The sequence below is a fragment of the Dendrobium catenatum genome, unplaced genomic scaffold (assembly GCF_001605985.2).
Source record: "Dendrobium catenatum unplaced genomic scaffold, ASM160598v2 fragScaff_scaffold_716, whole genome shotgun sequence".
Lineage (NCBI taxonomy): Eukaryota > Viridiplantae > Streptophyta > Magnoliopsida > Asparagales > Orchidaceae > Dendrobium > Dendrobium catenatum.
The window spans coordinates 18,661,367-18,673,625 of record NW_021319178.1 but is presented as its reverse complement, the minus strand read 5'-3'; the positions used below and the strand labels follow the sequence as shown (position 1 = coordinate 18,673,625).

The 12,259-nt window shown below is 37.4% G+C and overlaps 1 protein-coding gene across 1 annotated transcript in view; it reads left to right on the top strand.

The window, feature by feature from the left end:
• Window positions 1–8,944, top strand: part of LOC110107007 (diacylglycerol kinase 5) — a 28,623-nt gene extending 19,679 nt beyond the window's left edge. The window contains exons 8-13 of the mRNA XM_020837135.2: window positions 1,877–1,959; window positions 3,471–3,538; window positions 7,077–7,151; window positions 8,116–8,203; window positions 8,286–8,402; window positions 8,576–8,944. Coding sequence (XP_020692794.1) covers window positions 1,877–1,959; window positions 3,471–3,538; window positions 7,077–7,151; window positions 8,116–8,203; window positions 8,286–8,402; window positions 8,576–8,911 — 767 coding nt within the window. The 3' untranslated portion in view covers window positions 8,912–8,944. The remainder of the gene's footprint in view (window positions 1–1,876; window positions 1,960–3,470; window positions 3,539–7,076; window positions 7,152–8,115; window positions 8,204–8,285; window positions 8,403–8,575) is intronic.
• The last annotated feature ends 3,315 nt before the right edge of the window (window positions 8,945–12,259 follow it).

Genomic DNA, 12,259 nt, shown 5'->3' with positions numbered 1-12,259 from the left:
GATCTAATGCTTGTCTTCACGCTTTGTAAGTTTTCATGAGCTGTTTGAGTTCCGGATTCATTGTTCCAAAGGTGATATTGAATCAACATATAATCATCATTTTGATCTTCCAACGATTTTGTGACTCATCAATAGCACTTATGTTCTGCATGCGTATTGTGGATTTTTATCCTTAATGAATTACTCTTTTACAAGGAAATTATTCTATAGTTAATGGACCTCGTAACTCACAACTGAAATTTTGCACCTTTATTTTTGGATTAGCCAACCTCATAACTCATGAAACTGAAATTTGTTTATCATATGACTTCATTAAGATATTGATTTCAAAGATGAGGATTATCAGTTGGTCAATTAGTAGGATAAATTTGCATGAAGACTTAAAATAACCCTTGTTTCATGGTGGGTTGTTTATACCAAGTTATATTGATGGGGACATCGATACGAGGTTTCAACGTGTCTATCAGAGACGACATAGGAGATCGATGGCCATGATGGAGAGTCTATACTTTTGATGCATTTTATGTATTAGTCATTTTTATTTTTTCAGTTTTCCGTTTTTGCCCTTATGGGTAGTTGATCACTATTGTAGCCCAAGGGGCATTCTTGTCTTTTGTTTTATTTGTCATTGTGAGGCCTATATATATGGTCACTCTCTTATGTATTAGATGATGAATATTTTGAATGAAATTTTGTTGTTTGTCTTCTTCTTCATCTTGTGTGTGCACTAGAGCGGCCTACTAGGGCCCTCTCCACTTAATGCCTACTTAAGGCATTAATTGCAAGATTAATTGGAATTCAAATTTCAAATTATTCCTCCCAATTTCATTCAAATCCTGAAATTAATTTCAGGTTTTGAAAACAAAACCCCTTTTCAAAACCCCCCACCTCCTCCCTCTTGGACCCGCCGGCCCCATTAATGGGCTCTCCTTTTGTTTGTTTCCAATCCTAGCCTCAACCCAACTTGAATTTGAATTCAAATCCTAATTTGTTTCCCTCCAAACTAATTAAGTCTGAAATTTATTTCAGATTTATTGGGAGAGTTATTGGAATTGGATTCCAAACCCTAGCCCCCTTCCCCTTGGAACCGCCGGCCCCTCTCTCTCCCCCTCAAGCCGCCACCTCTCTCTTTCTTCCTCTTTCGTGTGTCCCTCCCTTCTCCGGCTTAAGATGAATGGCCGATTCCGAGGTTGATCATGGCTTCGTCTACAACGATCGTGGGGAGATTGACATTCTTCTCTCTCCGTTCTATGACCCCGATTGGGAATGCGACGAGACGGCGGAAAGATACGTCAAGCGCATCCTCTATTGCTTGGCACATACGATCGATCTTCAAAAGCCTAAGACGCCTTGGCTTCTCGTTGGGAGATCTACACCTTCCCCATCCGCGGCTACCTCTCCACCACCGTCGACCTTTCCGTGGATTAAGACCATTGGCGTTGCGACTGTCCTCGTGGCATCGTTGGGTGTGTTGAATACCTTTCTCCGTTAAGCCATACTTTGAGTGTGAGTGAGCATGGTAACTCATAGTGAACTTTTTAAATATTAACCGTGGGATTGTATTACAACATATTTATTTTTTTCTGTGATAATTTCAGATCTATCTTAACTTGCCTTAAACTTCTGTTTTGTAATTACTTACTACAATAAGATTGACGATTGAAAGTTCTCTAATCTAATCTTACGAAACCTTAATCTTAAGTAGCAAGCTTTGTAATCCTTTTAAATATTTCCGTGCAATTCTTGTTTGGATCACATCATATATGTTGGCCTAGAGCAACCTAAGCAGTATGTTCGCAATCTTGTGGTCCTTTTGTTTTTGTTTAAAACACATTGGATAACATCCCTTCAGTTGTAGCTCTATTTCTCTTTACAGGAATGGATGCCCAAGTGTCGTACGCATTTCACTCTGAGAGGAAGCTGCATCCTGATAAGTTCAAGAACCAGTTAGTTAATCAGGTAATGTTTTATTTTGTTTTTCAAGCGTAAGGTTTCTTCACTTTGTTTTTTCCTATGTTTCTCGTGCACGCTAAATATTATTTTAATTGTTGCTGTATTCTGACATGTCATAATCTGGTATGTTATATAGAGGGTCTGCCTAGAGCAGTGAAGAAGCACAAGTGAAAGCCTGAGATGGGTTAGATAAGCCATTAAAGAAACAGGGATGTATGAGAGTGAAGACTCTTATGTTACGCCAGGACCCAAAGGGTTACTGATTCCAGTGTTTGGCTAGTTTTTATGGGCAAGTGGGAGTCTTGTTAACTGGACAAAATGAGAGGGAAGGCTAGGTCTTTGAAATCAAAATGTCTCCACATGGATGACTGCATGTAGTACAAAAATGGTAGATCTGTTGAGTGGGATTTAGTTTATGTTCTAAAATGGAAACACAGTTGCATATTGATGTAAAACTGTGTTTAATTTAAGACTGGAGCAGGAAGGAAATTTGAATGTGGTTGCATATGTCAATCCGCTAAATGAGCAGACTATGATGCACAAACACGAGACATGCCAATTATTGAAAATATTGGATACGGACACAAGTTTGACATGGTATTATAATTTTTATATTTTCAAAATAGTGTATAGAAATTGAGTAAGTAGAATATGAAGAATAATTGAGAAATAATAAGTCATTTAAATTGAATATATGCTTGAAATGATTAATATTAGTATGTTGAGAGTCAGGTGTGGGTGTCGGCATCGAGAAGAGAGACGATAATGCTATCAAAACTCGGGCATCAATGTTGTGCACTGTGTTCTGCATTATGCTTCAGGCATCGATGTCGAGGCACAGTCGGCCCTCACTGTCGAGATGACGTCGGTATTGAACTTGTGATTTATTACATTTCCTTCGACTTCATTACATTTTCTTAAATTTGTTATTGTATTGAACATGTGATTTATTATATTTAAATTTGAGACAATCTATGTTTCTATGATTGCTTGGTTTTTTTTGCTAGTTACATTTTTTTTTTAATTCTAAATTTATATGCATTATTTTTAATAGAAGGCTATTGAAGTATTGTCAGAGTTTATTTTTTTAAGGCTTCATCAAAATTAATGAATTTTCGTTAAAATTGAGAGCTCGTGACTTGTGATGTTTTGTGTGGTATTGAATGTTTTTTCATAACTCTTAATAGCTCTACATTAGAAACCCTAGAGCTGTAGACATCTTACATTTTGGAGGTGGAGGGGGAGAGAGTAATTTGCATGTTTTGATTCAGTTTATTCTCAATGTGAAGTATGGAAACTATCAAACTAGTAAGGTGAGGTATTTTTCCTAGCTGCAATATTGTGTAAATTTTCACTAGTTATTGAGGGAATTTTCACTAGTTCCCTTTAGATTTATACTTATTATGCATGGTAGAGTGATTATGTAAAAAGTTGATTTTCTTTTTTCGCTAGGAGTTGAAATGAAATATTTTAATCCCATTACCTGGATAAAATAGAAATTTCTCTTTTCAATGCAGAGTACTTACGCTAAGCTTGGTTGCACACAAGGGTGGTTTTGTGCATCTCTTTTCCACCCTTCATCAAGGTATAACTTTAAGATCCCCAGTTTTATTAATTCATTTCCCTATTTCTTTATCATCCTAATGTATAGTAGTTGGTTTACACTTGGTAGATCTGTACTAGGATTTCTGCTGAAACATTGAAATTGGAATCTTGTCATAAATATTGATATATCATTTCTTTTCTTCACATGCTTTGTATTTTTGTGAGGTGGGCTCATTGGGAATCAATTTTCCTCCTATAAATAGGAGGGGAGGCTAATAGGAAGTTGATACAATTTTCTCGTCAGTGAACAACAATAAGAAATTAGGAAGAATAACACACCAAAATTCTTTTTATTGCAAACTATATGAAAGAAAACAACTATATACAGTTGGATCTTCAATTGGAGAGGAAGATCCGGCTCTCTCAAATCTCTATCAAGTGGCTAGAGCCCTCACAATCTAATAAATTTTAATTTCAACAAACTCAAAATATAATCTTGAAATCACCCTATTGTTAGCCTTAAATAGGCTCCCTTATTCCCTCCCAAATCAGTTCTATTTCTCTAACTAATTCGATCATATTTGAATTCAAATCAGATCTCTTGCCCTAAATAATAATCTCTGCAATTGTAATTAAAATTTTCTTAAACAATTCTCTATTAATTCCTCCTCCCTCTCCCTAAATAATTTCCTCTTAGATTTTGAATTCAAATTAGATTTCTTGCCGTAAATAATTCCTTCCCAATTTTAATTAAACTTTTCTAAACAATTCCCCTTTTATTAAGAATCTTCCTAAATAGCTCCCTTTTGATTAGAAAACTTCCTAATTTCCTCCCAATCAAATCGGCTGGTCCATCAATACTCCCCTCCCAAAGTGCCACTTTATCCTCAAGGTGGTCCATCACTGTCCCATTTTGTTTATTTGTTGCATTCATGTTATCCTCTTAGATGATTCATCAACTTCATGGCCTTTTATACCATCGTTATTGTCAAAATCTCTGTCATCCCTTGGCATTTGATCCCACGGTCAGGATGAGAATCCGTGGGAGGCTCACCTGGATCACGCCAATATCCTTCTATATTTGGGTAGTTGAATTAGGAAGGATTATATTGAGGCAATTATGTATCAATTAGAAGTTATTTATTTCTTTATTAAGACATCTTGTATAGATCTATAAATAGGGATAATTTTGTATAATAAGTAGAAGGTATTTTTACCCTTCTCAAATTCTATGAATTCTAACATGGTATCAGAGCCACGATTTGTTGCCAATTTTTTGTAAAAGGAAGACGGCCTTCATTTCCGCTCCTATTGCCGGATCGACGAAGAAAATAGGGCTGCCTTCATTGCCGCTGAAGAACGTTCCTTTTAGTTCCTCGTGTAAGAGGCGAAGAAAGGACTTTTGTCCGACGCCACCAGATGCGAGAAGACTCGCGGAAGAAGCCGAACGACAGAACCCGGAACGGAGGAAGAAAAGAAGGAGAAAAGGAGAGGCGGAGCCTTGCCGACGCTACCAACAAGAAACTCGCATCGGACGAAGCTTGGCGAACCGACGGAGGCCTTGACGGAAGCCGAAGCCGCTGGCCGAGACGAGCTGAAGAGGCGACCAGTGACCCCAATCCAAACTTCTAATCCGACGGGAAGGGCATGCCGACCGAAGACTTCGGATACGAAATCCACTAACGATCCCGTCGAACATCCTTTTCGGCCGCTCTGGTTCCCCTTGTTCCAACGTTGATTGGATCCGGATCCACATCCGCTATGTCTGATAGGATCTCAAGCCCGCCGCCGTCCGCATCGAGGGTTTTGATTGCCTCGACTGTGAGAGAAGTTGCAGCCGTGGCATCCCTACCTTCGCATGAAGCAAAGCCGCACCGACGAAGCCGCACAGCGCTCGATTTGATCGGAAGCTCCTTCCGAATATCCTATTCCGCTCAGATCCACATAGACGCCCCTCTCGATTATCTTAGATGGGCCGACAACAACAAGAAGTCTTAAATCAGATTTGAGACGTGATTAAGACCTGATATCAGCCTTTATTGCTGATATAATCAAATCAGCCTTTATTGTTGATCAAATCAGCCTTTATTGCTGATACAAGCAAATCAGTCTTTATTGCTGATACAAGCAAATCAACCTTTATGGTTGATCAAATCAACTTTTATTGCTACTATAAATACAACCTTCATTGTTGGAAACCTGAGGAATACAAGTTCCCACAATCGGCCTTAATTGTCAGAATTTTGAGGATTGTTTTCCATCATCGGCCTTCATTGCCGACTTTCTCGGGCGGTTGATATTCTATCCATAACCAATGCAGCTCTACCTTTGAAGCGAGTAATTGCAAGCTGGTCTCCAGCTTGAGGGGGAGTGTCAAAATCTCAGTCATCCCTTGGCATTTGATCCCACGGTCAGGATGAGAATCTATGGGAGGCTCACCTGGATCACGCCAATATCCTTCTATATTTGGGTAGCTGAATTAGGAAGGATTATATTGAGGCAATTATGTATCAATTAGAAGTTATTTATTTCTTTATTAAGACATCTTGTATAGATCTATAAATAGGGATAATTTTGTATAATAAGTAGAAGGTATTTTTACCCTTCTCAAATTCTATGAATTCTAACAGTTATTATTATTATTATTTTGTTTCATGTATATTGGTGGCATGCCTTAGCTACACTTTAAGGAGCTCTTAGCAAGGGCGGGAAGAAGAGAAGAGGATTTTCTTATTTCCTTGTGTTTCTTCTTGCCAACTTTACTCTCCTGATATCTTGCCCAATTTATCTTCACAACCCTACTATCTTCTTGTGGGATTCAAATAGAGATATTGGTTTAGTTGTTGAGTTTTTTCATCGGCTGGCGGGTGTTCCACCGACAAATGCTTCATTACGATCAATGAAATCTTATCCTTCCTGTAACATGAGTACAAATGTAAGGTAATTATGAGATTTTCTTGTTTGATGTGTTAGAGTTCACTTTTTAGGTTCAGTCGGGTATGTCTGCTGGTTGATTGTCCTGGAAGTATTGAAATTTTTTTTATCTTTAATGTATAGTGAGATGAATTGTTCTACTAGAGGCATGCTTTGTTGTGCATTTACTTGATCATTTTATTAGTGTGTTTGAATGGCGGGAAAATTAATCTTGACAGACTTGTGTTCCTTTGTTGCATTTGATAGAGAAATAGTATAGTTGGATTTCCTTACGAATCTCTACTCGTTGGGGAACAATGAACAAAAATGAGCCTTAACTCAATGGATGTCTAGTGATTTTGTTGAGCTTAGAGCCTATAGGATAGTTTTCATTCTGCTACTCTTGCGCTTACCCTCTAAAAGGGTGAAAGCTGAAAACTGCTTTTATTTTTCGCCATTTAGTCGCTGAAGTGTTATCAACCTTATCATGAACGTCTTCCATTTAAAAGGAATTAATGGCCTGATACATATTCTTATAAAACTGATGCTAAAACATCTTTTTTGTTGATTATGAACTTTTGAAGAAAATAGCTGTGATATTTAAGGCTTGATCAAACTTTTGGCACCCTTGGTTGCTAAGAATATATGCATGAATTTTAATGCAGGAATATTGCTCAGCTTGCTAAGGTCAAAATCTTGAAGAGGCATGGCCTGTGGGAAGAGCTTCACATCCCTCGCAGGTATATCCATACTGCATGTCTGGCTTCATTTGTAAATGTATCTTTGACCACTTTTACTCATTTATTTGTTCATTTATTCTTGCAAACATTGGTAATTCTTCTATGCATAATGCATTTTTTGCGACACTGAAATTACTGAAGTCAACACAGCTATTTGAAAGTTGTTGGAGTTGATTTCAAGAAATAAGTTTTATTAAAAGTGTGTTCAGTGATTAATGTTTTTGCGTGAATACTCATATTGCTTTATTTTTTTTATATGTTTTGGATGTAGTGAGTTTCATTTTCATCCTTTCATTAATTTTATCTTATTTTATTATTGTTATGAGTAAAAATAAAATGCTATAACCCATTCTCTTATAAACCTTTGTGAATTTATTAATATTAGTATTGCTAAAAGCAAACTTAAGGTGACTATCTTGCCCTTAATGATTGAAATTTAGTTTTCACCTTTATGAAAGTGATTTCTATAGAAATAAAAACTCACTTTTGTCTCGGCATGTGAGATTATTGGTTTTCCCCCACATCTAATAAGGAATAATATGTTGGTATATATACAACAAGTTGTTAGCTTTTACTCCTTGGTTAAACTTTTTGTTGAAAATGAATTTGACCATTATTGTTTTAGACTCGACCTTGTTCTCCTTTTGATCCATATTCACCTACAAGTGTTATCAAAGATGATGCTTAGGTTGGGATGAGCATATCTTGTGATTTGCAGGTCCCATGGTTCTTGATTGGTTCTATGTTTTGTCAAAGATTTAAAAGCGAATGATTTCTTATTTCCCAGACAGGTTTGGGAATCTTTATATATATTCTTGCAAAGATGAAATTTCTGAACAATCTTTGGTGCACATTTTTCTTGTCTTCTTCAAATTAACCCTTCTACACCTATTAGCTTTGTTACCTTAAAGCATGTCATTGTCTTGATATTTAGGTTACTAAAATCATCTTTCGTATTCAACAGCATTAGGTCTATTGTTTGCCTGAACCTTCCCAGCTTCTCTGGTGGCCTAAATCCTTGGGGGACTCCTCATCATATCAAAGCAAGAAATGTGAGATTATTTTCTGCTTTTCTCCTTCCTTTTCTTTCACACAAAATGCTGCATCCAGACATAATTCACCACCTTTTTCCAGAGAGATCTTACACCCCCATATGTTGATGATGGCCTCCTTGAGGTGGTTGGCTTTCGAGATGCTTGGCATGGTCTTGTTCTGCTAGCTCCCAATGGTCATGGTACTCGCCTTGCCCAGGTAAGGATCCCTTCCTAGTTTTACCTGACAACCATTATTCCATCTACGGCATTATTTGGGACAATCTTTCTTACTACTTCTTAAAGCAGCTTTCTCGTATAAAAAAATTAATTTTTTATTAAAAAACTACTTTAAGAAACAATAATAAAAGTGAGTTTCCTGCATTAATTCAGGCTCATCGGATCCGGTTCGAGTTTCATAAAGGCGCTGCAGATCACACATACATGAGGATAGATGGTGAGCCCTGGAAGCAGCCTCTGCCGGAGAACGACGACACCGTGGTGGTGGAAATTTCGCACCTTGGCCAAGTAAACATGCTTGCCACCCCAAGCTGCATATCTAAGAGCATCCATGACCCTTCGACGCCGCCATCTGCGAGTGGTCATCATGATGATGATGAGGCGAGCGCAGAGGAATCTGATGATGAGTCAGGGGAGGAAAGGAGAAAGTTTGGGGCTGCCGACACATTCAGAATTCCAGAGGACGTTGACATAGCTCATTTCAGTTAGAAGAAAGGAGGTCAGTCTCTCATCTTTCAGATATATTTGCTGTTTGCCATTATTGTTCTATCTGCCGCAAAAAATTTCTGTAACCGCGAAGGTTCCATTGGGAGATGTTTCATCGTTGAAAGCAGATTTCTCCTGCTGGTTGTCTACTTGTATTTTTTTACCCGATTCATTGTAATTCTTTCTGTAGCTTGTTCTCTGCTTAATCCTTCCATCTACTGCAACCGGACTGTTAATTTTGTCACAAACTTGATAATTTATGTCCAAAAGGGACAATAATGGTCGAATTTTAAGCTTTGTATGACTAATATGCAGGGTGCATTAATCTAACAAAGACTTGTGAAGGCTCTAATGAGGGCTAAAATCTTTACTGACACTGTTAAGCACCTTTGCTTGATGATCTTAGGGCTAAAATTTTTACTATATTGGTTTATAGTAACTAATAAGTTAATATTGAAACCTCGCATTCATATTCACCCAAATTGCTGAAATCAAAACCTGCTGCCCTCTCTTGTGTGCTACTTTATTCTGCATCACCCACCCCCCGCCCTCTTGGTCGGAAAAAATTATTATGTGCGGCGTTTGGATTCGTCCGGAGATCAATAAAAATGCGCCATGTCGTCCCAAAAATGTACCGCGCTCAGTACCGAGCACGTAACTGGACGGGAGAATTGTCCAGGGTCCACACAGAATAATAGCTCCTTGGTCGGCGAGGAGAAAAATGTTGGTGGCTGCAACAATGGCTACTTGTTCTTTATAGAGCTGGGGATGTGTTGGGCTTTCTACAATGATTTTTATAGCATTAATTTTAGGCTTTGTTTAATATAGTTTTTATTTTACTATTTTTTAAAATAATATTTTGGTATAAAAAAGTTTTGTATTAAAAAAATAATTTAGAAAGCATTAAAAAATTTGGGTTTATCTTAACATCAAATTTTGGTACTAACAATATGTTTAATTATAAATGTTTTGTAGCATGGGTTTAGCAGTGGGTGCAATAATCATTAATCATTAAAATAAAGTAGGAATTTCATCACAAAATTTAAAATATCTAGAGAAGGCTCGCAAGATTTTTTTTTTAATTTTTTTCGGTTTATTGGATCATTGTTTTTGCTGTTAAAAAAAAAACTTTGTTTTGTAAACAAAAAAAATTAAAACAATGTCTTACAATCTTATTAATGTCTGGATGTAAAAAATAATAATGACCTAATTTCTTTGGTTTCATTTAAACTCAGGTTTTTATTATTTTTTAAAGTAATCTTTTAATATAATTTTTTTTAAAAGCATAAAAAACAGTGGTAAAATTGTCTCAATGAAGCCTCAATTTGAGTATTAAACCATGTAGGTTTTTTTTTTTTTGGAAAAATTGTGGATGCTTTCACAAAGCTGGCTAACAAGTATGAGAAATCAAACTGCTTATCTCTAATTTGGTTCAACTCAAAGTCTTAGGCTTCGTTTGAGATGGAGTTTTTATTGCTTTTTAAAATTTTTATTTTTATATTAAAATTTTGTTTTAAAAAATAATAAAAATTTCGTCCTAAACAAGGCCTTAGAAGAATTAATTTAAGTCTGAAATCAAAATCAATTTGAGTAAAGATGATTTAAATCTGAATTGACTTGACACTAATTTTTAATTATATATACAAAAAATAGGGATTATAAAATATATTATATATTTTTAATATTATTTCTAAATAGTCATTTTAAATAATGTTTTATTTCAACTCGATTTATATTCCAACATGCCCTTTCCAATGACCATATTATTCATCATTAAAAAAAAATCTCATAATCCTCCAAATTGGGCATAAACAAGCCCTATATATCTTTTTTTATTATTATTTTATATTTCAGGAGTGTTACGGGCTAGAATACACGTGACGATAGAGTTAGAACTTTACGTCTTAGCGTTGAACGAATATCAAGCTCACACATAGAGAGCACATAGTTGAAAATATGGCGTCACTTGGTGGTATCTCGGAAGTCTGGTTTTACTTGGAACGAAAATATTCAAATCAAATAAACTCTTAACTGAGTTTATCAACAAACTGATAAACAAGTAAAGACATCTTCTAGAAGAAAACAAGCAGCTGAGTGATCGTTTAGATTAACAATTTCAGATCTTTATGCTTGATACGTTACCAAAAAATAGGCTTAATCCAGCACGAATCTTGAGGAAAAATAGAGTTGGAAATTTTCAAAAATTAAATTTGGAAGCACTCGAACACCAATTTCAGCGAGCTTACAGTCAAACTGAGAGTCTTGGAAATACGGATCCAACGACACCAAATTCAACCCAATCCGAGCCCAAATGGATCCAAATCAAGAACCCGAAGCGCTGTTGGAAGGTTCGAATCACAAATTGAGTTACCAAATGGTCTCCGATTTTAACGAGCTTGTACTCGAATCGAACGGCTCGACGAGACGAATGCAACGAGCCTAAGATCACTGAATTTTGACATCACTAAGGCCTTCAAATGTCCTAACGAACGGTGCACGATCGTGGGATTCAATATCGGCCATCCATTCAGCCGCTCCCTATTTGCCCTTGATCTCACACCTATTTACAAGCTATGCCACTCCAGAAAATCTATAAATAGACCCCTCATTCCTCATGAAAAGGGGGGAAGAAGCCAGAGAGAACAAGGAAGAAAGCTCCAGCCACCTAGCTCCTCCTCGACCACCATGGGAGTGCTGTCGCACCACCGCCGTAGGTCTGTCACACCACCGCCGGACCACCAAGGGACGCCGGAGTGCTGCCTCACCACCGCCGGACTACCAAGGGAAGCCGGAATGCTGCCGCACCACCGCTGGAGTACTGCCGCATCATCGCAGTAGTTCTACCGCACCACCGTCAGACCACCAAGGGATGCCGGAGTGCTACCGCGCCACCACCGGACCCCTCAATGGACGCCGAAGTTCCATCTGAAGTTGAAGTACCCCCGGACACTGAAGTGCCACTGTTGATCCATCACCTGACACCAGAGTGCCGCCGGACCACCATCTGACAGTGGAGTGATATTGGACTTTTGTGAAACTCTCAGTTGATATTTGTAATCTGGTCGTCTTCAAGGACGAGTCAGACCATTGTACTTTCCTCAAATTTGTACGTTATGTTTGAAAACCGTTTGATAATCTAAATTGTGGTTTGAGCCTTTCAACAACGCTTTAATTAGACCCTTGATTTGGATCTATTTGGGCTCGGATTGGGTTGAATTTAGTGTCGTTTGGTTCGTATTTTCGAGACGTTCAATTTAACTATAAGTTTGCTGATATTAGAGTTCGCATGGTCCCAATTTCAATTTGGAAGTTTCTAACTTAATTTTTCCTCAAGATTCATACCCAACCAAG